The sequence below is a fragment of the Topomyia yanbarensis genome, chromosome 2, assembly GCF_030247195.1.
Source record: "Topomyia yanbarensis strain Yona2022 chromosome 2, ASM3024719v1, whole genome shotgun sequence".
Taxonomy (NCBI): Eukaryota; Metazoa; Arthropoda; class Insecta; order Diptera; family Culicidae; genus Topomyia; species Topomyia yanbarensis.
The window spans coordinates 179,654,566-179,681,367 of NC_080671.1; the positions used below are offsets into that span (position 1 = coordinate 179,654,566).

At 40.1% G+C, this 26,802-nt stretch overlaps 1 protein-coding gene across 10 annotated transcripts in view; it reads left to right on the top strand.

The window, feature by feature from the left end:
- Positions 1–26,802, top strand: part of LOC131682281 (uncharacterized protein DDB_G0283357) — a 154,220-nt gene that overhangs the window by 122,111 nt on the left and 5,307 nt on the right. For 9 of the 10 annotated variants that reach the window (XM_058963654.1, XM_058963657.1, XM_058963653.1 and 6 more), the window contains exons 3-5: positions 13,175–13,363; positions 13,614–14,284; positions 20,796–21,371. In XM_058963654.1, the coding sequence (XP_058819637.1) occupies positions 13,175–13,363; positions 13,614–14,284; positions 20,796–21,371 (1,436 nt within the window). The remainder of the gene's footprint in view (positions 1–13,174; positions 13,364–13,613; positions 14,285–20,795; positions 21,372–26,802) is intronic. The other variant, XM_058963660.1, reaches the window with a different exon arrangement.

A 26,802-nucleotide genomic window follows, 5' to 3' on the forward strand; every position in this document is an offset into this window, starting at 1 on the left:
CAAGTGTCGTTGATTTTATTATGTTCGTGTAAAAGCCGTTGTTTTGATAGGCGATGGTTTCCTTTTGTTCCATTTTTTCTTCGTAGTTGGGGAAATCAGAATGCGTCGCTTTTGGTTCAATCAAAATATAAACGAGCTGTATTTCACAGTACACATTACGGTATCATAGCATATACTCGACGGTGTTGCTTTTTCGTGTGTAAACGGTACGTCGAGGCGAAGATTTAAATCCTGGGGTGTGCTAAAAAGGCTGCTTAACACGTAATGTGATTTCATACACGTCTCCGAAGGATTTGAGCACTGACATCTAATTGGTCGGAAGTCAATTGAGCTTTTCCGTATATACTGGTCGATCATTTTGAATTTAATTTAGGTTAGACGCTTTTTTTGATATCATCATTCCATATTAAGTCTTAAAATACTGTCAAATTTTGCTACGTACAAATGGTACCCATTATAATCCTGCTGCGACAGTGAGCGCAGTGACAATAGTCTAAAAACATCTATCCGGGCATTCGAAAGGCAAAACAGAGATGAACAGTAGTAATCATCATTGATTGATGCTAATCGTCGACAGGTATTCAGTGGTGATCTTGCGTGGCTTTTCTTTTGTCGGTTTCCACGGTAAAGATGGACAAGTCTGTCTGTGCCAAGGGACATGCTGGTGAACTCGAGTGATTCGTAGTTATGCTGCCTAAGCTCGACCCTCATCAGCAGAAGACAAAAGTTAAGCCCGTAAGATATTAAGCCTGTTCTAATGACTTCTAGTTTTCCGATCTGTTTACTTCACATCCTTGCTCAGTACTATGGCTTTAATTTTCATAACTTTCCCTACCCAGTAATCTCTAGCTAATTGAATGTCGTTAAAATGTAAAAAAATATAATCAAAAATATAACGTGAAACGTGCTTGTTTGATCGAGATGCTGTGTTTAGCAAAGATGGAAGAATGATAAGTCCTGTAAAAACACACCGCCAAAAAGTTCTTTTCCTATAACCCTCCGTCAGTTGCGCTATTATCTACATTTGGGCGACGCACAGTGGGACGGAATCAAAAAAAAGCCGGACATTAATATTTGCGACTAAACTATTGGCTATGGCACTTTGATGTCTTCGGAAAGCTTTCTTTATTTTTAAGCAGTTTAATATAATGTTGGAAAATTTTGATTTAAGGGGGTATACTACCCGTGATCGCATAGTTGTCCCGTTTTCTATTGGATTTCCTATCTTTATGGGACTGATATGCGATCATGGGCAGTATACACGCAGATAAAAAAAATAACTTTGAAAGTTGTTGCCAAAATTGATAGTCATGTATGGAAAGTTTGTAGACGAAATGATTTTATGAAACTTTATTGAAGTAGCGAAATGGCTATCTGTTAAGCGAAAAAAGTTATTGGGTGAAATTGAAGTACATGTCGGAAAACCCCCTTAAAAAGTGTTTTTATTGTAACTTTTTTATTTGATTTTTTACAGTTTTTCGATGTTCTAGAAAGTTGTAGATGCTTTGAAAACACACCTTTTTGCGGAAAGGACAAACTCGCTATCTCTTCGTTTTTTAAACTATTATGCGAAATTAATAAGCATTTGAAATATTATAGTTCATTCCATACATTCCGACATTTGAAGTTAATTTTTTTGTTATTAACATGCTCATAAGTCATCAGTGTCCTGCCAAATCTTCTTCGTCATTGGATGAATGAGGTATTAATATAACCGAGTATTCTAAGCAACTCACTACTTCAACAAAGTTTCATAAAATCTTTTCGTCTACAAACTTTCCACACATGACTATCAATTTTGGCAACAACTTGCAAAGTTATTTTTTTTATCTGCGTCTATACCCTCTTAAATCCAAATTTTCCAACATTATATATATCATAACCAATAGTTTCGTCGCAAATATCAATGTCTGGCTTTTTTTATTCCGTCCCACTGTGCGACGGTCTAAAGCTGCAAAGCGAGTTCGTTTGAATTCGATCCGAGAGAGCGCTTCACTATTTAGTTAATTCTACGATCTTAACCCTCCGGATTCGCGCGAATGGCTCCCCGAATGAGCAGCCGCTGGTGCTGAAAGAACTAGAGTTTCTGAAGGTGTTGCACTAAATACAACGGCGCGGGGGCCGGAGGGTTATATTTTTTCATAATTTGCTTCCTTACATTACTTTCATTCGTTTTATTTTTATAACTAATTTTACTCATTTTGAATAAATCGTTTTTTATTAACCCTTTCATGCCCAACTTTTTTCTAGTGCATGTAGGGTTTCCAAACTATTTTTCCTTGAAAACGGTGGAGTCAAGAAACACGAATAGCCAATTTTCACAAAGATAGGTGCTTCCATGGCAGTGCTAGAAGCTGGTCAATTTTTACCTTCTAATGCTCAATACAATTCTCCTAGAATAATTACAATAGTCCAGTTACGTAGAAAACGTAGCCAACGACAGTCTAAATTGATAAGTTTTATCAGTTTTCAATAATATTGCACCATAACGATGGTATATGAAAAAATCATTTTCCATTGTCAACGTAAACTGTCCCTGGCAGCACTGCTCCATCGGAATCCAATCAGATTAATTGCAATAACTTCAGTTCCAGAGCTGATCCTTGTAACAGTTAATACTCAAATTAAAGGCAATAATCACATTAATGAGCCTTACTTGTTTTTGTGAGCAAATCTCGTCTCAATCAAAAGCTATAGCTGTTTAAAAACGTTGTTGTCCACAAACAACATGGGCATGGTAAATTTAATTTATTTGTTATTTTTGTTGTGTTACGAAAATAAATGAAGAATTGTATTGAGCATGAAGTAAGGCTTTTTTTAAGTGCCCTTGGCATGATACTGTAATTTGATGTGCTGCGGGGGCTTTTCCACCAAAGAAGTATTACAGTGATTATATCACATAGAAACTTGGGATACGATTATTTTCTTTTTAGTTAAGCTACACTGTGATCAAATTTAGTGCTTAACTTGGCGACCTTTATTACCCACTTGTGGTATGATTAAATAATGTACAATGTGGGCTTAGGGTTAAGCTTGTAAGTAGTGGTTACCCACTATTCGGGTTCTTGTTTGCCCGACGGACCCTTCTTATCAGAATTTCGGATTTTATTTTCGTAACACAACAAAAATAACAAATAAATTAAATTTACCAACTTTTATTCCACCGATCCCCTTCGCTGCACACTACACTGCGTCGTTGCCTTGTGGCCTACTGCTTGCGGACAGGCGGGCGGGCTCCTTCGTACAGCCGAGACAACATCGGCCTGATCGGTCTGTTAGCTGCTCCGGCCAGCGGTCCTTGTCAATTAGCCAGGGAGATGAGCAAGGCTCTTTTGTTGGACTCTCCCTAACGACGGTGGTGACGAATCACCGGATTCTTTGCTCTCCACAAAGAAGTCCGGAAGACACCACAGTGTTCTTCCCAGGGGGAGCCGCTGTCCACCCTGCTACGTTCGAGGGCGGATTGGTGCGCCTGGAGCGAGGGCGGATTGGTGCGTCTGGATCCTGTGCGGTTAGCTGGGTAAGCGAAAACTTCTTAATGATTAGCTTCCCCCGACGGCGATCCACCACTTTACGACTGGTAACTTTCCTTCACACACGCGCACTTCATTAAATTGTTGTGGCAGTCAACTGTCCCGAAACTGTTTATCGAGGACGTCTTTTCTTCACCGTGGTCTGTCACTATCTAACCTTCTTGATGGCCGCCTTTCGCGCTCGACCAAAACAAAATCGACAAACCGCCTCGGTGCGTAGCTATCATCGCCCTTGCAGCATAACCAGCAACCAATTTAACAGCAAAAGGAGAGCGGTGGCCTATCTAAGCCCTATGTTATTTATACACATTCTCTCGTATACACGTACAAACGTGGCCTTCGCAATAACACACACCTGGTTACAAACGCGAACTCCCGCGATCTCGCCAACTTTCAAACATTACGGTAATTTAGTGGACGCAAGCACCTAGGAATTTACTAACGCGGTCTCAAGCATCGGCCTGGACACATGCCTTCAATTGGACCAATAAAAAAAACTAGACAACGTGTTCTATGGCGACATTACCGGGAACAATAGTGAAATGAGAGAACCCACTTTCTTCTAGCATCTAAACTATACACTAAAAATTCAATATATTCACGGTCCGCGCGCGATCATTCAAGAACACGCGAACATGCGAATGGCCACACGTTTATAAAAATAATGCTTCCATGCGAAATTACGTACACACTAGCTCACGCGACAAAAACGTCAACATACAAACGCTCGAATCCTTCGCGATCATCCACGCACACCGACGCCCACGATCTCGCACACAGAATAACACCCTAAGTGAACGGTTTAGCACTTATAAATTCACAAATTTGGTCTCAAGAGTGAACCTCCAAATGCTCGGTTTCGTCCGGAAGTCCCTGTTGCGGCAGAGCGCAATGTTCGCTTCGTCCGTTTATTGGAAGGAAGGAAACGGGTCCTACCGCTGAGAACGATCAGTCCCTATTCTCGGTGCTAGTAGCATAAGTCCAATGCCTTCAGATGGACCAATCAAAGGGATGACGCTCATATCCACTAGACAACACGTTCCATGGGGATATAAAAATCAAATTTATACACGCAGTGTCACATACACGCGACAGCAAACATACATCCACGCATCCTGCGCCCACGTTCTCGCAGGCATGTTAACATTCCGGCGATAATATGAATATCTCGGCACTTGTAAACGTTCAAACGCGGTCTCAAGCGTGAACCTGCAATCTCCCGCGCTCGCGCTATCATGAATCGGTCACGTCCGGAGGTCTCTTTCCTCGATACCAGAAGTACTGATCTATACCTTCAATTGAACCAATTAAAAAGAAAGCTCTTATATCCACTGAACAACACATTCCATGGCGACATGACAAGGAGCTCTAAAGACATGGGATAACTCACTCCCTGTCAGAATGTGAACTGTACACCAAAAACTAAGTATCATAATGGCGGTCCGCGTGACCATCCAAGAACGCACGTGAAGATGCGAACGCCCACACGATTACAAAATCGAATTTATTCACGCGAAGTCACATGCACGCAAGCACACGCGACAAACACGTTAACATACAAACGCTTCAGCTCTTCGCGGTCAACAACGCAAACATACGCCCGCGATCGCGCAAACTTGAAAACACCCCGGTAATAAGGTGAACGCCTTAGCACTTACGAAGTTACAAACGCGAACCTACAAACGTTCGTGTTAGTGCGATCATGGATCACGTCCGGAAATAATTACCTTCCGTCCTAGCAACTTAGGTCCGTACATTCAGTTGGACCAATCAAAAAATAAAGCTCATATCCACTAGACAACACATGACCGGGAACTCTAGTGATATGGAAGATCTCACTTTCTTCTATAATCTGAGCCGCACACCAAAAATTAAGTATTAGTTTAACGGTCGGAACACACTCGAATATGCGAAAGGCACACGGTTATAAAACAGAATTTAACAGGGGTGGGTGTAGCGTATTGGTAAAATCGATTGCCTTGTACGCAGCGCACCTGGGTTCGAGTCCCGACCCCGCAAATAGGGTTAGAAATTTTTCATAAGAGATTTTTCTAACCCGAAGAGGCGAATGACCATAAGGTTAAAACCTCTATAATCGAAGTAAAAAAAGAATGTAACACGCGTAGTTACGTACACGTTAGCACACGTGACATACAAACGCCCTTGCGATCGAACACATTGACGTACAAATTCTCGAGTCCTTCGTGATGATCTTCGAAATCTCTACGCCTACACATATCTGAACCGTATAATGAATATCACATTCATAATCACGGCCTAAAGCAGTCTTTTAGTGGGCGACATTGCCTGTCTCGTCTGCAAGTGATTCCGACGGGGAGCCCCTCCGAGAATCTAGCTCTACAGCTCCAGTAAGACAACTCTTGAAAAAAAAAGATTATTTTAATGTCATTTCAAACTAAAATGTACATAACAACCATTCTCCAAAATGTAGTCATTAAAAAGAATTAATTTGTGAAATTATGACCTTTTCATAAGTTATTTACGTTTCCCCACGAAAACAATTGGTTTTTGAAAGTGAACTTGAAATTTCTTCTAACTTACCTTTTGACACTATTGTGTATATTAGCTACAAGTAAGCAATGAATATCTAATTTAACTCACCATGTAATTCAATCCCTCCTTCCACTATAAAAAAATGTAGAGTTCGATACAATAGCAAAAATATCCTCAAAAGCGGGTGCATCTATGAATGTGAGCCACAGTGTAGGTACTTTGTACTCAACGATCTACCGTGCGTTCCCATACACATGAATTTACTCAACCTATTAAACATAGGAGTTTTCATGGAATGTGAAATTCTTCAGGCGTTTATTTATTTCCGAGAGATATCCTGGCCAGACAATGATTGATTGTAGTGTAAATTACAGCAGTCCTAGAAGATAAATCACCTTCGCTCGGGTACATTTGGAATAAAACAATTTCACAAAGTCTACGGGTACGGAAAGGTCAAAACTATTTACAAGCTATGCCATAAATTCAGACGGGTACGGATGGGGTTTACCCGACTACATATGTAATCATTTCCTCGACTGCTTTTCATCGTTTTAAATACAACAACAACCACAATGGAAGTTTCACCCCTTGCCAGAGCATGCGAAATAATCTTGCTAATGTAATTAAATTTGTGAAATTGGATCTCTTTACTAATGAATATTAATTGAGCTGCTGCTGCCGGAGAAATTTGTAGCGTTGGGGACTCCACCGGTCCGTCCGTCCCGAGCGTTATGTAGTTTGTTCGGCTTTTATGGCTTCAGATCTAACCGAGTGACCGCTTGGTATTGGATTGGGCAGTACGCAATGTACAGTTCCTGTATGTATACTTGCAACAACAGCTCTAAACGACCGACGACTGTGTGCATCTGACACAAAAGCTGTCGATAATTTCCCAGGGGATGTCTACTAATCTCAATGGTAGGAAGTCATCAACAGTTTTTTCAGCTGCAAATCTGTTTATAAGCTGTTGCAATCCTGCCAGCTGTACTAAACATTGGGTTCACATTGAATTATCCAACAGTAGCTTTCAGCGCTATTGTTACAACGGGGTCGTAGCTGGATTTCCAGTTATTGAACTGGTAATTGGTTTTGGAGGAAAAAGAAGCCAATCAGATCAAGTCAAATAATAACGTGATTACTTAATATAATGACCTTTTTAGCTGATTTTAGATTCAAGGATCGAAGTGACACAGGCAAAGTGCACTATATCATGATAAGCGAAATAATTTAGATTTTTATATAACACTGTGCTGATGTAGTCGGTGTTATACTCATTCAAACATAGGTTATTCTTTAATTTTATTTTTTCTACACTATACCATATATATCATCAATTGGATAACCATTTGTTTTTTGTTTTATCAAATAAGCCATCTGAATCGTTCACTCAACCCAAATACTTCCATATAATATCAGACTTTTGACATTGCAATCTAGTTAAGTTACCCGTACTTTAAAATGTCGTTCCCAACAATGACAACTCTTGCTAATTACATAAATGACTGCGCCATCCGCGAGTTACTGATGTAAAGCCTCGGGTATGAAGTTCCGTTATATAAAATGAACATTTTAATTAAATCCGTTTTAATTTTTCATCTTTCACCAAGCTCTGTGTAACGTCTTTGCTAAGCGGACATAACAATATGCCGTACTTTGTGCTCGTTTTATGATCATAATGATTCCTGTCATTGTCTCGTCCGTTTGCTCAACGATTTTTTCGACTCATCTTTTAAAGCTAGCAGAAAATTTCCTTCTGTTATACATGCAATTTGACACTTTCCGCTAGTAAAACCAACGCTCTTTTTGTGTTGAAATATTAAACAAACTTTGTCACTATTTCATCGTTGATATACTAGGAAATTTCTTCATTATACTCGACTGAACTATCTGCTTCGTGGTTATTTTGTCCGAGATTCAGTGTATCATACTATTTCAAGAATAATACGTTAATTGGTCATTGGATAAAAAAAAATCTTCTTTGATGCACAGGAAAATGTATGCTCATATTCGTGTATAACTAACCATGATTTCTGGAACAATCAAACTTTATCGTAACGAAAACAGGACCGTGACCAAATCGTCGCTGTTGTGCTATCTTATGACAAACGCCATTTTGGAGTAAACTGAGTAAGATATGCCACATCACTTGTCTAAAAGATCTCTTCAAAGTGGCGTTTTCAGAATTTTGACATTCTGCTTGGGGATTGGCTCAAGTTATCTTGACGTATAAGATGTTTTTTATGTGTAAAACTATCTGTGAAACAGAATGGCACAATTATTTTCAAAACAAAAATACACAAATTGTGAGAAAAATGAAGTTCAAGTTTTAAAGTGAAAGTATGGCATATTTGGCAACACTGTAACCAAAAAAAACGTTTTTTTTTCTAGATTCTCTGACTCATTTCCTTACAAATGCATCTCACCGATTGTTTATAGACCAAATGAAACCAATGATATGAATCAAAGTTAAAAAAAAATTTCTATGGAAAATTTTCCATGCTCGGTTATGACATGCCATACAAATTTTCTCAGCAATACACACCTATGACACGTGGAATAAGATGTCTTCTACAAAGTTGTAGAACAGACATTTTTCAGTAATTTTTCTGAACATCTCGATATTCCATCTCTCTTCGTTGACAAGTTAGTGGTGGTGCCCTCTATGCGGTAACAGGTGGAACTAAAATTTTCTAACCAAAACATAACTCGTGTCACATACTACATTTCTTCTAAACATATTATTCAGCTAAATCTAACCATTAACTCACAAAAATTAATAGTTGGTGGGAATCGAGTACCGATACACAACCATGCAATGTTAGGAAAAAAATTCTTGCGATTTGACATCCTTCGACATTTTTATGGCGCTTTGTTAAATCTCTCTTCTACGTCATCAAATCGCAAAGGCGCAAAACAACTGATGAGCTAGAGGGCAACATTGAACTTGTTATTCAAGAATTTTCGCTAGTAGGGGAGCCTAGGGCTAGTTGGCGGTTGGTGTAAGTTGTCGGAATCCCTTTTTCTCCGTTTCTATTAGATATAAAGCGATGCCTCTCCTTGTGTACCTCAAGTAGTGTGCAACGCATTATCCAATGTGTTTTTGTTGCGAAACATTTTGTTTTGTAGAAGTTCCGGGCGATATTGCGTTCTTGGGCATTTTTTTAAATTTCTTAATTTTAAACATTTTGTGTTATTTAAGGTGATTTTCAATCTACAGGGTGCGCCATCAGGATGTATCCTATTTCAACACTGAACAACTCCGCTGACAGATAAACACAATTGTGAAATGTCATTTAGTGCCATTTTAGCAATGATGCCACGGATATGGCACGTCGCTTGGAATATGGACATGCTGTGGCAAGAATGATTGAAGCAGAGCCTTATTTTTGGGACAAAATTTTGATGACGGACGAAGCTCACTTCACCCTTTCCGGCGGAGTAAATAAAGAAAAAAAAATGATGAATTGGAATGGTCTCCTCGTTCTCCGGATTTAACGGTACCAGACTTTTTTCTGTGGGGTTATTGGAAAAGTAAAGTTTATTCTAGCAAACCTAAGAATCTTGACAAACTTAACCCTCTAGTTCCCAACACCGCCTCTAGGCGGTCTCTATAAAAATCTAAATAAAACTACTAAAACATGATTGTATGTTGTCATCCGCACTAGCATTTCTTCCCAACGCTCACACCCTTCATACACACACATTATTTTAATATTCGTAGCTTTCTGTCAAAGGCATTTGAAGCTCAAAGTTGAAAATTCGAGGAAAACGAGGAAAAAAAACTATTTTGTGTTTAGTAATAATCTTCATTAAACAAATTTTAACTGTTTTTGGAAATTTCAGTAACTAAAAAAATATTTTTGAGTAGCCTGTTGCTAGCATTTCATTGTAGATGTGAATTGGTTTAGTGGAATAATTCGGAAGTTTAGGTTTTTTGGTAAAATACTTTGCCCGTCTAGAGGCGGTGTTGGGCACCTGAGCGAAATTTTTTTTCAGTCTAGTGATTACTTATCGTACCGAAACTAGTATTATGTGCAATTTTACCTGAAAAAACCTATGTTTTAAAAGCTTTGGGTGAATGTTGCAGTTAGAATATGGATATTCTTATCATTTAATAATATTTAGGGGAGTCTGGGGCTAGTCGGCTGAATCTTTTTTTCTCCTTTAGTATTAGACATATGGTGCTGTCTCTAGTTCTGCACCTCAAGTACTGTTTAATCCATTCTCCAATGTGTTTAAGTTGCATTAAATTCTGTTTCGTACACGTTGTAAGTGATATGGAGTTTTCGAGCGTATTAGAGTGAAGAGCCTACTTTAGTCGTATTATGAAGGATGCCTCACAATTTCATTAATTACTCGGAATACAATTAATGCAATGCGTATGAATTGGCATCAATATCTTTGCTTTCTTCTTATGAACCATTATGATATCAAAAATCGCCATTGAACCAATACGTTGAACAAAGATGGCTAACGCCGCTCTAACCAACGGTTTTACATGGTTATGACGAAAATAGGCTCATTACCCTAGGTAACGTTTTTAAATTTCAGCATTTTTGTTATTTAGGGCGAGTTCAAAGCTATTCCACGAATGACTAGATTTTTCGATAGCGCGCGAAAAGAACTTTCCTTGGCCGTATATGTAATATACGTAACCTCAAGTAAAATTTGTTTTTTTTTGTTTCTTTACTTCGGAATTTCTTAAAATTAAAAAATTCGAAAATTTAGCTTTTGAATACAAATTGTGCGCCGAAATTAAAATTCAGGAGCATTGAGGCTGAAAAATAATAACAAGCATCATTGATTTGCAGTTTTAATCAAAAAACATCTCACGCGATCCATACTTTATCATCAAAAGTAGCCAGGTGGCATCATTGTGCGTATAGTCGTAAATTGGCGAGATTTTCGCGTCACATATTTAAAATTCTGTAATGCAGACAATAGTCCGCTCTTTTATGCAACGCATTCACTTTTACACGATCTTCTTAAATTAAAAACATAAAACATGATAAGTGAAACCATTGCCAGCAGACCCTGGTCTCCCCTACTATAAATTAGAAGTCAATAATTAAACAACCAAAGCACTAGAGAAATACTCCTTACAGCTTAGGTATTTTGCGTTCTGATGGAGTCCAAAATATAAGAAACCATCTGTATTCGCTTATGTTGAAGTAACTAGAAGAAAGAAAAGTTTTTGTTTTTTATTCGCCCAGGTGCCCAACACCGCCTCTAGGCGGTTTACTTATTTTAAGGCCTTGATGAAAAATTCATTACTTCCAAGAATTTTCAACATTATTTTCGTTTTTCTCATCACGAGGCCCACCTCCAAAAGTTTTTTCGAGCCAAAAAAAAATTTGGGCACTAGATGGTTAAAGCTAATATACGAGCCTGAATTGTTGCGATTAAGCCCGAAATGCTGTCCAATGTCATGCAAAATATATGCAACAGAGCTGCTTTTTGTGTATCAAATGGGGGTGGTCATTTAATCGACGATGGTCATTTTCTAAACATGGTTTATAATAAATGGCATAAAAGATCCTAAAAAACTTGTTTATTTATGAAAATCGGCTGAAAAATGGCGGAGTTGTTCAATGTTGAAAAAGGATACATCCAGCTGGCGCACCCTGTATTCTCCGAATGATCTTTAATGATATTACACTTATCCACAAGCAAAAGTTATTTTTGAAATAGTTTTTTATGGATAAGCGGTTGGGTAAGTTGGCGGTGACGCAAGCGAGGAAGTTGGCGGTACTATTTTCAATGCAAAAATTAAAATAGTCATCAAATATTTTAATTTCTGGAATTCACACCAAAGTAAGATAATCTTTTTCTTTTGTCTCGTCAATGCAGGGGTACATTTTCTTCGGCCAATCGACTGAAGATTTTCTACAATTTGCTTTTGAATATGTAGTTCGCGTCGAAGTCAAAATGTCGGGGCATTGAGACTGGAATTTAATGGAAAGCGTCGAATAATATACAGTTTTATTTAAAAGACAATCGACACATTTTATAAGGACCACTGATGTAATTGAATTTTCATTTAATTACTTATTTTCTGTCATTTTGCCAACTTACCCCATACATACCGCCAACTTACCCCGGGGCTGGGGTAAGTTGGCGGCTTTTCCGCGTCACATATTTTTGTCTCTAGAAATGGGGACAATGTATCAAAAATTCTAATAACATTCAGAGATGTGTTGCCAACAGTCTGCCCTTTCATGCAACGTGCTCCATTTTGCAAGATCTACCAAAATCAAAGCAGTAAAAAATGAAAACTAGCACTGAAACACCGCCAACTAGCCCCGGTCTCCTCTATTTGTCGAAAAATGGCCAAGTTGTGTGAAATCAGACCGACCGAATCGGATTTGTAAAACGTAGTCGCAGTAGATATTTGCCTGAAATTATTTTAAAACATTAAATTGTATGCCGACCACTATCAACAAATAACAATTGTTCAATTTGAAAAAATGTAACCTAAACATTAAATTGCATGCCAAACGTTACCAAAATAAACAAACAACAATTGTTTATGTGTTATATTTCATTTTGAAAAAAAATTAAAAAACATCTTTTACAACCGATTTCGACTCGGGATCGGTTGTTTCATTCGAGCCGGGGATTTCGGCGAAAACCAAATGGAATTCCGGATCAAGTTCCGTGTGGGTTCGGCGGGGCCTTTATTAATTTTTCACTTCAAGAATTAGATCGAATTGGGGAACTACAATAAACTAAGGCACTTTTAGCAAGTTTTATTGTTTGAGCGTTGCAGATCGTTTAACTATATTTAGCAAACAAATCATGCATAAAACTTTCAATATTTCTTTAGTACATACGTGCTACTAATGAGATGAATTACACCTAGCTAATGCTGTATATACTGAGCTAAAATCCTAATCCCAATATCAGAAGAACCGGCTCAGTATGTAACGGACGGACTAGAAAGTTTACTTGCTTGTCTACTCGGCGATTAGCTGCCTGCATGATGCCTTGAATATCTTTCAAAGGGAAGCCGACAAATGCGAGACGGCTTGAATTAACTACATATTTACCCCATACGGTGACGGCCGTATGTTGGCTATTTATAGTAATAATCGAATTAATTTTGTGCCATTTTTCTCTTCCTCTAGACGCGGTCTGACTCCACCACATCGAGTTAAATCGATCTCGATGGCCACTTTCACCCAGGAGGAAATTGATTTTGTGCGTCAGAACGGTAATGACGCATGCAGCAGAACCTGGCTGGGTCTGTGGGATCCAAAGCGGGCCATCAAGCAGGAGCACCGAGACTTTATGATTGACAAGTATGAGCGAAAAAGGTGGGTATAATTGGTTGGAATAATAAAATCTTAATTCGCGATACATTCCTAAATGAGTCGGTCAGTAGTACACTGAGTTAGAATGTGACGTGATATTCTTAGTTGCGATAGCCGCCAGGTTAATCTAACTCTATTCTCCCCTATACTCCATCGAGCCTAATAAGTTGGTCTACTAGTAGCAAAGGTTTAACTTATTTCATTTTATACTGCAAAGTATAATCAACATCAATTTTCTCCATGCTTTTTTCAGGTATTATTTGGAGCCAGCCAGTCCCCTGAAATCACTCTCAACAAACACATCCAACTCGACCAGCTCACTTCCATCCAGTAATGGTTTCAGCAGCAGTAGTAGCAATATCAGTAGTAGAAACGGTTCGGAAAATGTAGTGCCACTTAAAACGATTACACTAACTCCACCAACGTCGTTGCGGCTTAGCAGAACCAACTCAAATTCCAGTAGCGGACTCAACGGCAACGGAAGCCACACCTCGTCATCAGTCACAAACCCTAGTACGAGTGTAAAGTTCCAACAGCAGTTCTCCCCGGATGATGGTAACTTTTTCAGTGAACCACCAAAAATATTGCCACCGACCCCCCAGAAACACTCCAGCAATCACCATCAGCGGTTGAATGGTACCGTAAATGGAGCCAATTTCGAGCGAAATCAGCGGAATGGGCTACTGACGAGCACCAGCAACGGCAACAAATTTACGCCCGATTCGGATTTCGTGGCCGATTTTAGTAACGCGAACATCGTCAATATCGACGGCACGAGTAACGGTAGTAATGGGCTTAGGAGCAATAACAATAACAGATTGAGCAATGGGTTCAACGAAAAAGAGGATTTAAGTAATGGTCGAACGAATAGCGATATGGAAAACTTTGCCGACTTCGAGCATAATGCGATCTACAATGCTGCCGGTAAGTGTTTAGCATGGAATTATAATGATCTGTCTTGCCGTTTTAATAGTGTATTGGTGCTGATTATTGTCTCATGAATACTAAAATATGCTTTAGCCCTGCGAACATACTTCCGTAGGACCGAAAGCATATTTACATTACAATTGCAAAGTATATCCCCCCTCTAATCATCAATTCGAAGTAAATAAAGTTTTGCACCTACATTCGAACGACACATTTAAAAAGAATTCATTATCCAATTCTTAAAACTGTAGTCATCGGGTTGACCCCATGCCACAAAATAAGGCAAACTTTTCTCATCGATCGGATTTTACGCTTTCCACGTTTGAAATCTCATTACAGAAAATAATAAATAGAGGCGAAACTCAGTATTACCTTAGTAAAAATTATTGACAAATGATAAATAGATCAATATAATAGAATGCGCGAGATTGCACCGACTGCATGGACTATGGAGTAATAAGTTGCTTTAGACTATTGCAAGGGCGCGTCGTAAACTCCGGTAGCAATGAACTACAGGGCGGGGTTACCTTTCGAAAACAACCGGAAACAAGATGGTCATCGAACTCCACATCTTTGTGGACGCTAGCGAGCTGGGTTACTGTGCGGTGTCCTACTTAAGATATGAGCAAGGCGATCGCATCCAGTGCGTTTTAGTAGGTGCAAAAACAAGAGTAGCCCCACTCAAATTCGTGTTAATTCCTCGTCTGGAGCTTCAAACGGTTGTGGTTGGACTACGTTTCGCCAAAAGCATTCAAGAAGGACACGTTGTCGCTTCTTGTGGACCGATGCTGTTGATGTACTGTGTTGGCTGCGTTCAGATCACCGCGTTTACTCGCTTTTCATCGGCTTCCGTGTGAGCGAAATCTTGGAGTCGACTGAAACTTCCGAATGGTGATATGTGCCGAGTAAAGAAAATGTAGCGGACGAAGGAACAAAATGGTATCGTAGTCCTAGGCTTGACGCTGAAAGCCGCTGGAGGAGAGCAAATTCATTCTTACGAGGCCCAAAAGTGGACTGGCCGGTAGAAGCACCGCGCCAGAGGACAACAAAATTAGAACTGCGCCCAAGTGTACACAGCGGTACCAGTTCGTGACTTTTTACAGCCAGAAACGTTTTCTAATTGGCGACGACTGCTTCGTGTGACTGCTTTGATATACCGCCTCCCAGCAAATATCAAGAAAAAAGGGACGACGACGCTCGATTAACTGGGCCCCTAACACAGGAAGAGCTGCTGCGAGCAGAGATGTTTCACTACAAACGATCCCAGAGGGATGATTACGCATATGACCTGGCGTTATTAAATGCTACGAGACCTACACTAGACATTCACGAAAGGTATCGTAATCAGTGTAACGAAACAGTCGTGAATAAGGCAATAAAGAAATTCTACATTCGTAGAATTCGAATGGAATGCAAGATCCGTTCTAACTGCCGACGTTGTAAAATACGCCAAGTCCAACCGATACCACCGATGGTGGGTGACCTTCCTGCAGCACGCTTGGCAGCATTCGTCCGCCCATTTTTCTACATCGGGATAGATTATTTTGGACCTCTTTAAGTTGTAGTTGGTCGCCGAATCGAGAAAAGGTAGGGCGTTCTGGTAACCTGCTTAACAGTCAGAGCCATCCACATCGAGTTAGCTCATTTACTCAACACGGATTCCTGCATTATGGCTCTACGGAACTGTTTTGCCTGTCGCGGAGTCCCGGTCCAGAAATGAGCGATCGAGGGACGAAATTCATCGGGTCGGAGAAAGAGCTGAAAAAAGCATTGGCCGCAGTAGATCAAAATAAAATCATGAAAAAAATTACATCACCAACAACATCATGGGTCTTCGATCCTCCATCGTCGCCACACATGGGTGGCTCCTTGAAAAGGCTGATACAGTCCGTTAAAAAGATTCTTGCGGAGACGTCTGCCGCAGCCTAATCGAAGTCAAGAACATCGTGAACAGTAGACCGTTAACGTACGTGCCAATCGATTACGAATCATCCCCAGTTTTAACGCCCAATCACTTTCTGGTGAGTTCGTCCAATGGTCTCGAACCTCTTGTTTCGTTAGACGGTAATGTAGCAACTTTGAAGCAGTCGTATAAAACCTCCCAGCTTCTAGCCAACTTTTTCTGGAGACGTTGGGTAAATGTATACCTTCCCATTATAACCCGCGGACAAAGTGGTTCTCTCCGGTTAAACCAATCTTGGTCGGGGACATAGTAGTTATCGTCGACCCCAAACTACCAATGAACTGCTGGCCTAAGGGACGAGTGATAGCCACTGTACTCTCCAAAGACGGGCAGGTTCGCCAAGCCACGGTGCAGATTGTAGGTGGGATCTACCAGAGACCTGCAGTAAGCATCGCTGTACTTTTTTTTCTTGTCTATTTGACACGGCTCAAAGCGCTAGCATAACTGAGCCGTGGGTCTTTTAAAAATTTTACAATAAGTAGAAATTAAAATAAACTCAACTATTTATAGGATCTTGTTGACGCAGCTTGCTGCTGCGTGTTGAGATCCTCTTCCTTGGTGGTGAAAATTTGGGTGCGTTGTCTGCCGCACCTTGAGGGTCATTCGGTCCGTCTTCTCTCGCGTTTTCGTTCATGTCCATGTCGTCATCGGTACTGCATTCATGATGCTCATGGTCGGATGTTCTTGTTTGTTTCTTGTACTTCCGGGTCGCTGCAGGAAATCCTTATTCATCGGTGTTTGATTCTTTATTGCTGCTGTTGGTTGTTGGTTTGGAGACATTTGCAGTAATCGATGTTACTTCGATGTTGGTAATGGCAGTTGGTTTAGTGGCACTGGACCTGATCGTTGTTGAGCTGGTGTTTGTTACTGCCCGGTCCGCAGTCGTTGGTTTACCAACCGGTTGTGGTTTAGCATACAACGACTGTATACCGGATTTGGTCGTCGCAGGGGGAATTTCTTTAGCAGCCTCTGCGCAAGGTTTGGTCGGAATAGGTTTTGTCGGCCGCATTCTCACTACACAACCGCCGTTGCCAAGTCCCGGGAAGAAATTCCTCCAAGTATCTGCTTTAACACTATCCACCTCTCCGTATTTTGACATGAGTTTTTTGATAGCGGCGGAACTAGTACGTGGTGCCAGGTCATGTAGCTTTATTTCAATACTGTCATTATCAATATACGTTGGGATGTTGTATAAAGTGTCATTACATTCGACGGCGTGTTTCAAGTTGTTCTGCGAAGCGAATGATTCTGCTTGGCTAATGTTTTTGAACGTAATCAGTACCGCATGACGTAAATGATGGAATTGCACGCCGCTAATTTCTGCTACGTTGAGCATCATGTTCACCTTCAACAATTGCTCCACTTCACGAATCGATGGTCTTACCGAACATTTCGAGAAGTCAATACCAACAGAGTTTATCGGCAAGGGGACATACTCTTCCTTTGTATTATCTCTCATTGTTTGTTCACGTTTCACACACTAGGTAGAAGGAATCAATTTTTGCTTTTGCAAATAGACAAAGCGGCAGCGCACTGGTAAATTTGATCCCTTGACCTGCTATAGCAGCGGAGCGATTTATAGCTTGTGAACTGAGCAAGATGAGAAACCGAACTCATCGCTGTACTTGACGTCGGTGCAAACGTAGGTATTTCGTAACAGGATCCGGCTACCGGGGGGGAATGTTGCACGAATCCCTTGGGCGCAGCGCACCTTTTCGTACAGCACATTGCTTAATGAACAACTGACATCTCGTAGCGGAAGGCGAACTTCCAAAGGGGTAAAATTAGATCTTGGGAAAAAGTAAGACAAATCGCCTTCAGTCTCGTTCTTAACAAGTTCGTTGAATCGAGTTCGGTTTCTCATCTCGGTCAGTCCAGACGCCAGAAATCGCTCCGCTGCTATGTCCCGTTGCGGGCAAACTGTGTTGCTGTTGACTACTCGAAATGTCCGGTAAGACCGTCAATTCGTGAAGTGGAGCAAATGTTGAAAATGAACATAAAACTCAACGTAGCAGAAGTTAAGGCGGTGCAATTCCATCATTTACGTCATGCGCTACTGATTATGTTCAAAAACATTAGTCAAGCAGAATCATTCGCTTCCCAGAACAACATGAAACACGTCGTCGAATGTAATGACATTTTATACAGTATCCCGACGTATGTAGATGTTGACACTATTGAAATAAAGATACATGACCTGGCACCACGTACTAGCGACTCCGTTATCAAAAAAATCATGTCAAAATACGGAGAGGTGAATAGTGTTACGGAAGATACTTAGAGGAACTTCTTCCCAGGACTCCGGAACGGCGTTCGTGTGGTCAGAATGCGTCCGACAAAACATATTCTATCTTACTTGACTTTCACATCCACATCACCTCTAGGTGTTCAATATTCTCAACGAACCCTAATCACGTACCCAGGACAAATTCCTACATGCCAGTATTGTGATCAGCCGCTACACCACGGAAAACCTTGCGCAGAGACTGCTAAGGAAATTCCATCTGCTACGACCAAAACCGGTATGCAATCATCGTATGCTAAACAACAACCGGTTGTTAAACCAACGACTGCGGACCAGGCAGTAAACAACACCAAACCAACTGCCATTTCAAAAAGCGAAGTAACAACGATTACACTAAATACCTCTAAACCAACATCCAACACCAGCAATAAAGAATCAAATACCGATGACGAAGGATTTACAACAACGACCTGTAAGTACAAGAAACAAACAAGAGCATCGGACCGTGAACATTATGAATGCAGTACTGATGACGACATGGACGTGAACGAAAATGCAGGAAAAGACAGACCGAATGACCCCCAAGGTGTGGCAGACGGCGCACCCTATGTTTCACCACCAAATGAGAGGATCTCAACACGCAGCAGCAAGCTGCGTCAACAAGACCCTACGAATAGTTGAAAAATAATCTTAATTTTTACACATTGTAAAAGTCTAAACAAAAAAATCCACACCTCAAGCATCAGTCTATATGTTTTAGTATTAGTCAACAAAATTAGCAGTAACATGACTGGTTTCTTGACGTGTGAACATGCAATGTAAGCAGTACAGTTAATCCTTAAAAAGAAATGCATTAAACAAATCGAAATTTATGAAATGCAACCTTTCTAAATTTTTTACTGCTACCTAAGGATCTCGACAATATGGAAAAAATAATTACAGTATATCTTTTGTAATTATTTTTTGCAATGATTTTTCAAAATTCTCTTGGTTAAGTCTTCCCAGGCCTTGGTCAAGTGCTTGCCACGCTTCCATTCATTATCGTTTGATAATACGGCCAACGCTGCTACAGCCATGTTGGTCCATGTGGGTTCGCGGCAATGCAAGCTGTTTACGGCTTCAATCCGTTGTTCGAAATCCGTGCGCGGTGACGTTCATTATGGAATAATTCAGTTACAAATGGGCGGCCATTTTTTCTCGACGGCATCTTGTTAAATACTAAAAGTAGCACATGTGTTTTTTTCGAATGGAAAAGAGGCCATATTCGGACAGTGATTAGTAATCTTATGATTTTTCTGCTGCTATTAGATCATGATCCTTCCTTGACCTAAATCAAACTCATGTAACAGGCTACCGTACGATGAATAAATTACAAATCGAAATCGAAATTCGGTAGTCATGACACTTAACTTATGACATGCACTGTAGTCAAATCTAACCGATTATGCATTAAACCGGGTGCGAGGTTTGAATACATATTTGAAAAGCAATTCATAGCCCTGGTCGCTTGTCACACAAAACACAAATTAAAATAGCTTTTGCAATTACGGTACAAGCATTTCTGCGTTTAGTATCATGATTTGATTAACGTGAGTATAATGGGTAAATCAATTGTTGCATGTAATACGAACAATTCATTTTTGATATTATTGTTCATTCCATAAACTGTTGATGAGAATTCACACTATTTATCCGCTTTAAAATACTGGTTTATTAATATTCAATATAAATGGTATTGCGATGACCATAGGTTCGACGGAGCTAACTACTACCCTAAAATCTTCAAACATCATGTCATGTTGCAATTCATACTTTTTGTTAGTTTCCATGAACATTTTTCGTGCTGATTCTGATTTCTGTGCAATCCTTATTAGATTGTCAATCTACTCAAGGACGTAAGAGTTTGGATCGGTTATTGAAATCGATTAAATTTTTTATCACCAGATAGTTTGTGGACTACGCAAAAAAGTTGATATTCAAATACAAAAACCACTTACATCAAGTTGAATGTGTGTAATTTGTAATAATAAGTAATATAAATGAATGTTGCATACACATAAAGAGTCGATCAAGCCTGTTACAACTATTTAATCAGACAATTACCGATTTATGCATGCGACCCACTTTCATCCTTTTGATTGTTGTCATTCGATGTTTTATCGGATATCCGACATAACACGGTCAAGTGCAATAACATTAACTATTAACTGGTTTATTTTCTTCTCTCTCTCCCTTCGTGTTACTTGCTGCTATTTTTTTCACTCCGGTTTGGCTTCTCTGATGAAACTGGGTAAAAATAGAACACTTGAATGGCTCCATCTTCAGCAATGGCAACCATATAGACAGCAGTACGACAAACAGCAGCAGCAGTACCACCAGTGTCAACAGCATGAATAACGACCTATTCATCAACAATTACAGTCTGTTGAACAATAACAATAGCACCAGCTCGACCGCCTCCGTCCCTGTAGGTGTGGTTGGTGCATGCAGTGATTCTTCAACTTGTAACGACACTCAATTTACCGCTTTCGGGGAGTACAAACCGAACACCTACGTTGCTGGTCCATACTATGGAGCTGTCCAACGGTCGAATGGTTACGTTTGCTTTCAGAACTATTATCCCAACGGCGGTGGCGGTGGAAGTAATAGTCTCAACTACACCACCAATCAAAACAATAATATACAGTGGAATCTTTGGCATCAATTTAATCAGCGGCCTCCCAACGAGCAAGCCACCATGTTTGGTAGTGCGAGCAGTTTGAGTTGTAATGGCCAAAGTCAACAGGCAGCGACCGATTCGTTGAGACATCACCAACAACAACAACAGCAGCAGCAGAGTCAACAGCAACGTTATTGCTCAAATCAGAATCGATGGAGTAAGTTGCGTTGTCAAGTCATTCGTTTGCTTAAATGCTTAGCTGCCAGCATGCCGTTGTTATTAATTATTTTGTTCAACCTATGCCACTGTGTTACATTCCTGTAGTGTATTCATTAGCGTTTTTGTTATAGTTAATTTTTGCGTTTTTATTTCGAATTTTCGTGAGCTGTAGTAGCTGTTGATTAGTTTTTGTTTGAATCTTTCATAATGAACGAATGTATATTCATGATATCGGCTCATTCGCTTGACTGATGTGATTTTATAAATTCTGAATTAGGCTTTTATAATAATAGTCATTTTTTGAGTAGAACCCAGTTTCGCCAATAGGTTAAATTATTTGATTACTCTGAAAAAGGTTTTTGAAACTAATTAGAGTTCTTGGAAAACGATAAAAGTGTGAGTCAGGCAATATACGTTTCAGGTACGCATTAAATCCAATTATTAACTCAACGGCGATAAATCTAGGATAACCTGGCTTCACACAAAGTGTCAATAACAGAGTATCTGTCTTATCAAGTAAAAACTGTATAATGTACTACCATTCAAGCATGGAAATTGACATCAAAGTTTGATTACCATTTGGAGATTTAATTAGGAGGATCGGTTGTATCAAGCCCCCTATCGTGAAAGACATCTCTGTCTAGCCAGCATCACTGCCATGAAAATTAAAGCAACAATTAAATCGGTCGGTGGTCGGGTCACTAAATGCTATATTTGGTTACATAAGCGTCGATTTTGTCAATGGTATAGTATCTAATTATTCCGCTAGATGCAAAACGTCGTTTGGAATGCTTGAATATTATGCATAGCACCGAAAACAATTGTTATAGCTAGTTTCAGCAAAAGAGCTAAAACTCGTGCTAAATTTACATTCTGGACTGCTGTGAATTGGGTTGGGAGGGAGCATGAGCTTTTAATCTCAAAATGATTCTTCAAATTCTTCGGAATCCTGCTGTCTCTGTTAACGTTCTTATCTGACAAGCGGTAATAACATTGACGTGCCTTTCTCATACAAACTGTAACTGCCTTTACAAGGATTGGAAATTGCATTATTCATTTTTATGGATCTTATCGTTGGAAGAAGATTCTCTTCCCCTTCGGTTTGCACATAAACGACTCTGTTCGTGGATCCGTCGGTTGCTAACGTAATTCTATCTTTGCTGTTAAAAGCATCTGCAGTTCACGGAGTATTCCATGCACTGATGGAGGGTTCCTATATCATCATCCTTAATTTTGAGTTTTTGTTCCCGATTTTCCATAAGGGAACCCGGGCTATTCGGACCTACCTTAGCAAATCGCCCTTTTAGGTGGGTAGATATGAAAGAATTTATCAGTCAAAGGTCCTAATTATTAGTGAGTTCGCACGTCAGTTACATTCTGGAGCCATAAAAATGCTTGTGCACCATTCCATGGCAGCGCTAAACGACGATTTGCAAAAACTACGTTTTTTTTATCTACAGTGTAGGGATGATTCGGACTTCCCTACGGAGCAATTCAGACTTGACCAAGCACACCGGCTCTTAGAAATGATAAGCAGCTCTTTCGGGTCGGTGTGGCCTGTTCAAGTCGAACCAGGCGGACATTCGGTTCTAGCAATGGGAAATAGTGGATAAATATTTCTTATGTCCTTAATGAGCAGAGATTTATTTTGTGAAACCCTGAAATGTCTTCACTCATCTAGCTACTGAGCATAATGATAATAGAAAAAATTGAGAATCCATTCTATAATGAATACGTATATTGACTAGAACAGGGATAATCGAATTCTATTATAATGGGTGTTCAATAAAAGATGAGAATTTTTTCAGTCATGTAGCTAAAAAACAAAAAAAAAATCAGCGTATTCAGTATTTTTTATTAACAACATGTTTTTCTTCTAAAAAACGTCAATGAAGGAGAAGGGGCCCTGGTCAGCCGTACGACGCAACTTAATCTCGATGGACTCACAAGAGTGCTGGATCTTCCGGATACAATTCCGGATCCTGGTGGTCAACTGCTTCGTATCCTTGGCCCTCCAATTTTTGTACAGTAGGACACTGAGGGAGCCGAAAAAATCCTCAATGAGACGGCACTGGGGCAAGTTGGTCGGGTTCCTTTCTTTCGGCACGTACGGTATCTTTTTCTGCTCAAGATACTCCAGCGTCTTCTTGGCGTGATGTTCATTTATAATTCCCATCCGCATGATGCTTCTTTAAGAACGGCAGAAGAATTTTCTCAAGGCAATCCTCCTGGTTGGAGCCACGGCTTTGAAATTCCTCTGTCCGATATGACGATGAACAGCATAACTTTTTCAAATTTATGCTTAAACTTATATTTTACTTCAGGGGGTGTGGCCGACTTGTCGCTGGAATAGTAGCTGTCATTTCCTGGAATGTGGGTCCTCGAGAGCGGAAAGTAACTTTCGTCGTCCAGCATGAACGACGTCCCGCGGTAGTTCTTCGTCATCCACCGGCACTGCGATTTCACGACTGCTTGTCAGTGTCCGTGACAGATGATGTCCTCCATCTTATGAGTTCGGTGAATCAAGGTGTGGGAGTAGTGATATTTTCGGCCGGCGTAACGCAAACTCGTTCCGTCCTTGTTGTCGAACAGCTTTTTCAGCGTTTCCTTCTTCTTCATCATTATCTTTGCCGAACGGCCGCTACTGGCCTTCCGCTCCCCGCTCAGAGATGCCAGTATCGGGTCAACTGTACTCACGGGCACGTTTTCGTCCCGAAAGTGGTCTACCGTAAACTTTTTTTCCAAGATTACCTTGCGTTTCGTGAAACCGTACAACAGTGCTTGCTGTTTCGACGCCATATTCGATTGAACTGACAGCACCTGAACGAAAAGACAAAAGCCACCCATTTCTAGGGAGTCCAGAGAGCAATTTTCTTGGAGAGAAAAAAAATTACGCTCTTTACTTTAATTACAGAAAGGTATTGAAATCATTCTCATTTTTATAGAACACCCGTTAAGATAGAGATGCTTGCTTCGGGGTGGCTGGGTTTACCCCTTACGCGGTTGCCAGTCGCTGCGCCAAACCTGCCTCAGTATGAACAGACCATTCACTCACTTTTCTGCGCTCGGCTTTTTTCGCTCCAACTAACCAATCACTAGTTAGTCGTGCCCGTCGTCTGTTGCTCGGTGCGCCAAATTCCCTGTAGCCTACAGGCAATTTGGGTGGTTGCAGTCGAGATTGTTCCTTAAAATAGGAGCCTCAAACTTTCCAAAACACTTACCTGTTAGTTTTTTCACTTTTATTTGTTACTTTAATCACGATTTTACCACTATAACGATTTTTGTTTTGAGGATAGCAAAAAAAATGAAACACTTGTTAACTCTTTTCTAAAAAACTACAAGGGGCAGCCCTATGGGGTTGCACGAACTGTAGACGTAGGACTATACTACTTAATGTAAAATATTTATTTTCTTAGTACTTAGTGTGTGGGAAAAAACACCCGGACCGATGAAGAAAAATCAAATTTTAGACAATATAATCACATCTCATCTATAGAACAAGCTTTCTAGTTGCTCTCAAATATATCCTAAAAGTTTAAACACCCATGGATAACCCCAAGTTTGTAGATGTGTTTCGATGCCACAGGATTGTAAAATGGTTAATATTACGTCATGAAAATTCAATTCTTCCGTGACAATTATTTTTGCCTGCAAAATGCCCTGTGTGTATGCAAAGCTCATGATTTGTTGGGATATTAGTATTGATCGGAAAATGCTTTCCAACGCTGCGCATTGCATACATACAGGACATTTTACAGGTCACCAGAAGCTGTTCATTTTACCACCGCCACATGTTCATTTTACTCACTCGCTATAAACATGTCTCATTTTTGGACATGTTTAGAAATCAAGAATCATGTTTGAAAAAATATGTTTTTGACGAAGTATTTTTACCAGATATGTACAAAACATGTCTAACAAGAAACATAAGGTGATAACTCATTCACTTATTAGTTGGAAAATAATGACTTTGCTTAACGTGTTCATTTTACCGCCAGTTCCCCTACCTACCAACACATTCGCCCCAAACATTGAACCCAAGCGTGCAATGCAAAATGAGTCAACGCTGATGATGATGGGTAGAGCGAAAGAGACAACTAGTACCACCACGACACTATTAGCGCGTTTCACCAAAATTCCACGCGGCCTTTCCCGATTGAAAGGAACGGCCGCGCTTAGCCAATCTGTCATAATATCGTGATTTTGCATAGCGAAGGGCTGAATGATTTTGTTCCAAAAAACAGCCCTGCGTTGTGCAACACTTTGTGCAGGTTGATTATACCAGTTGCAAGTGGGGCCAAATTCACCAAGTTCCGTAAAATTCCTTTTAAATTACAGAACTGATAAAATTGCTTAGATGAGCTAAACTAATTAATCAAATCCTGTTTTAAAAACTGTCCTTGCATTTAAACCAAAATGGGAAGCTTATTACTACCACTACATTACTTAATTTCAAGCGCAAATAGCAAATACATGTGCTAGTTAAACCAAAAATTTACTAGCAATATTACAGTGGCATTTAGGAAGCAGTTAGAGCGGTCGCCTGTTGGACGACACAGGGTAGCGTCCCTCCACAGCCAGTGTGACGGACTTCTAGCTCAGCTACACTGGCTGTAAAAAACACAGCACAGTGATCTGCTTCGCCAGCCGTTCAACAGTAAACTGAGCGTGTCTGGCCAAGTCCGTTCTTTAAATAGTCGATGATGACGTCATTCATAGAAGCGTTGCGCGCTAGGTACACCAATCCGTCGTACAGGGCTCGGGAAGCGCTATCTTCTGTGTGTTAATGCGCGATATTTTGACAAGGTTGTATATTATTTAATTTTTCAATGCTATCATATCAAAAATCTTTGGGGTTATCTAGTGGAATCTATTCTTAGAAGTATTTCGGGGCGATTTGTGCAAAAAATTTGAAAATTTATCGTGAGATGGCTGAATTATATACGTTTAAAATTGTACCACTTTTCGTTACATACCATTTTTGTAGAATTTGCAGAGTGCCCCCCCCCCCCCTATCGAAAACAAAGACGTAGTCCTACGTCAAAAACTACAGAATGAGATTCAGCTGTCAAAGTTAGTATTTTAGAATAGCGGTTCCCTCGAATATGTACGACAGTCAGAAAGTCTTTCTGAGAACTCGTGGGGTCTGAATTACTCCCACGGTCTTAATAGCCCCGGGTTCCCCTATTACTATCGAAACTTGAAAACTTTTGTAAGTGAGCTATCTAAAAAAGGTTATGGTTTGCGGAGCCTAGTACCATTTGAATTAGCAGGGTTCCAAAAATGATCAAAATTATTGACGGTCCAATGTGCTTATTATCCTTTGAATACTCACCAGGTAAAATATCTGTAAAATTTGTAATGGATTTAACGAATTTTGCTTGATTTGGTTACAAGTTTATTTCACTCAGTTTTTCCAATACCAAAAA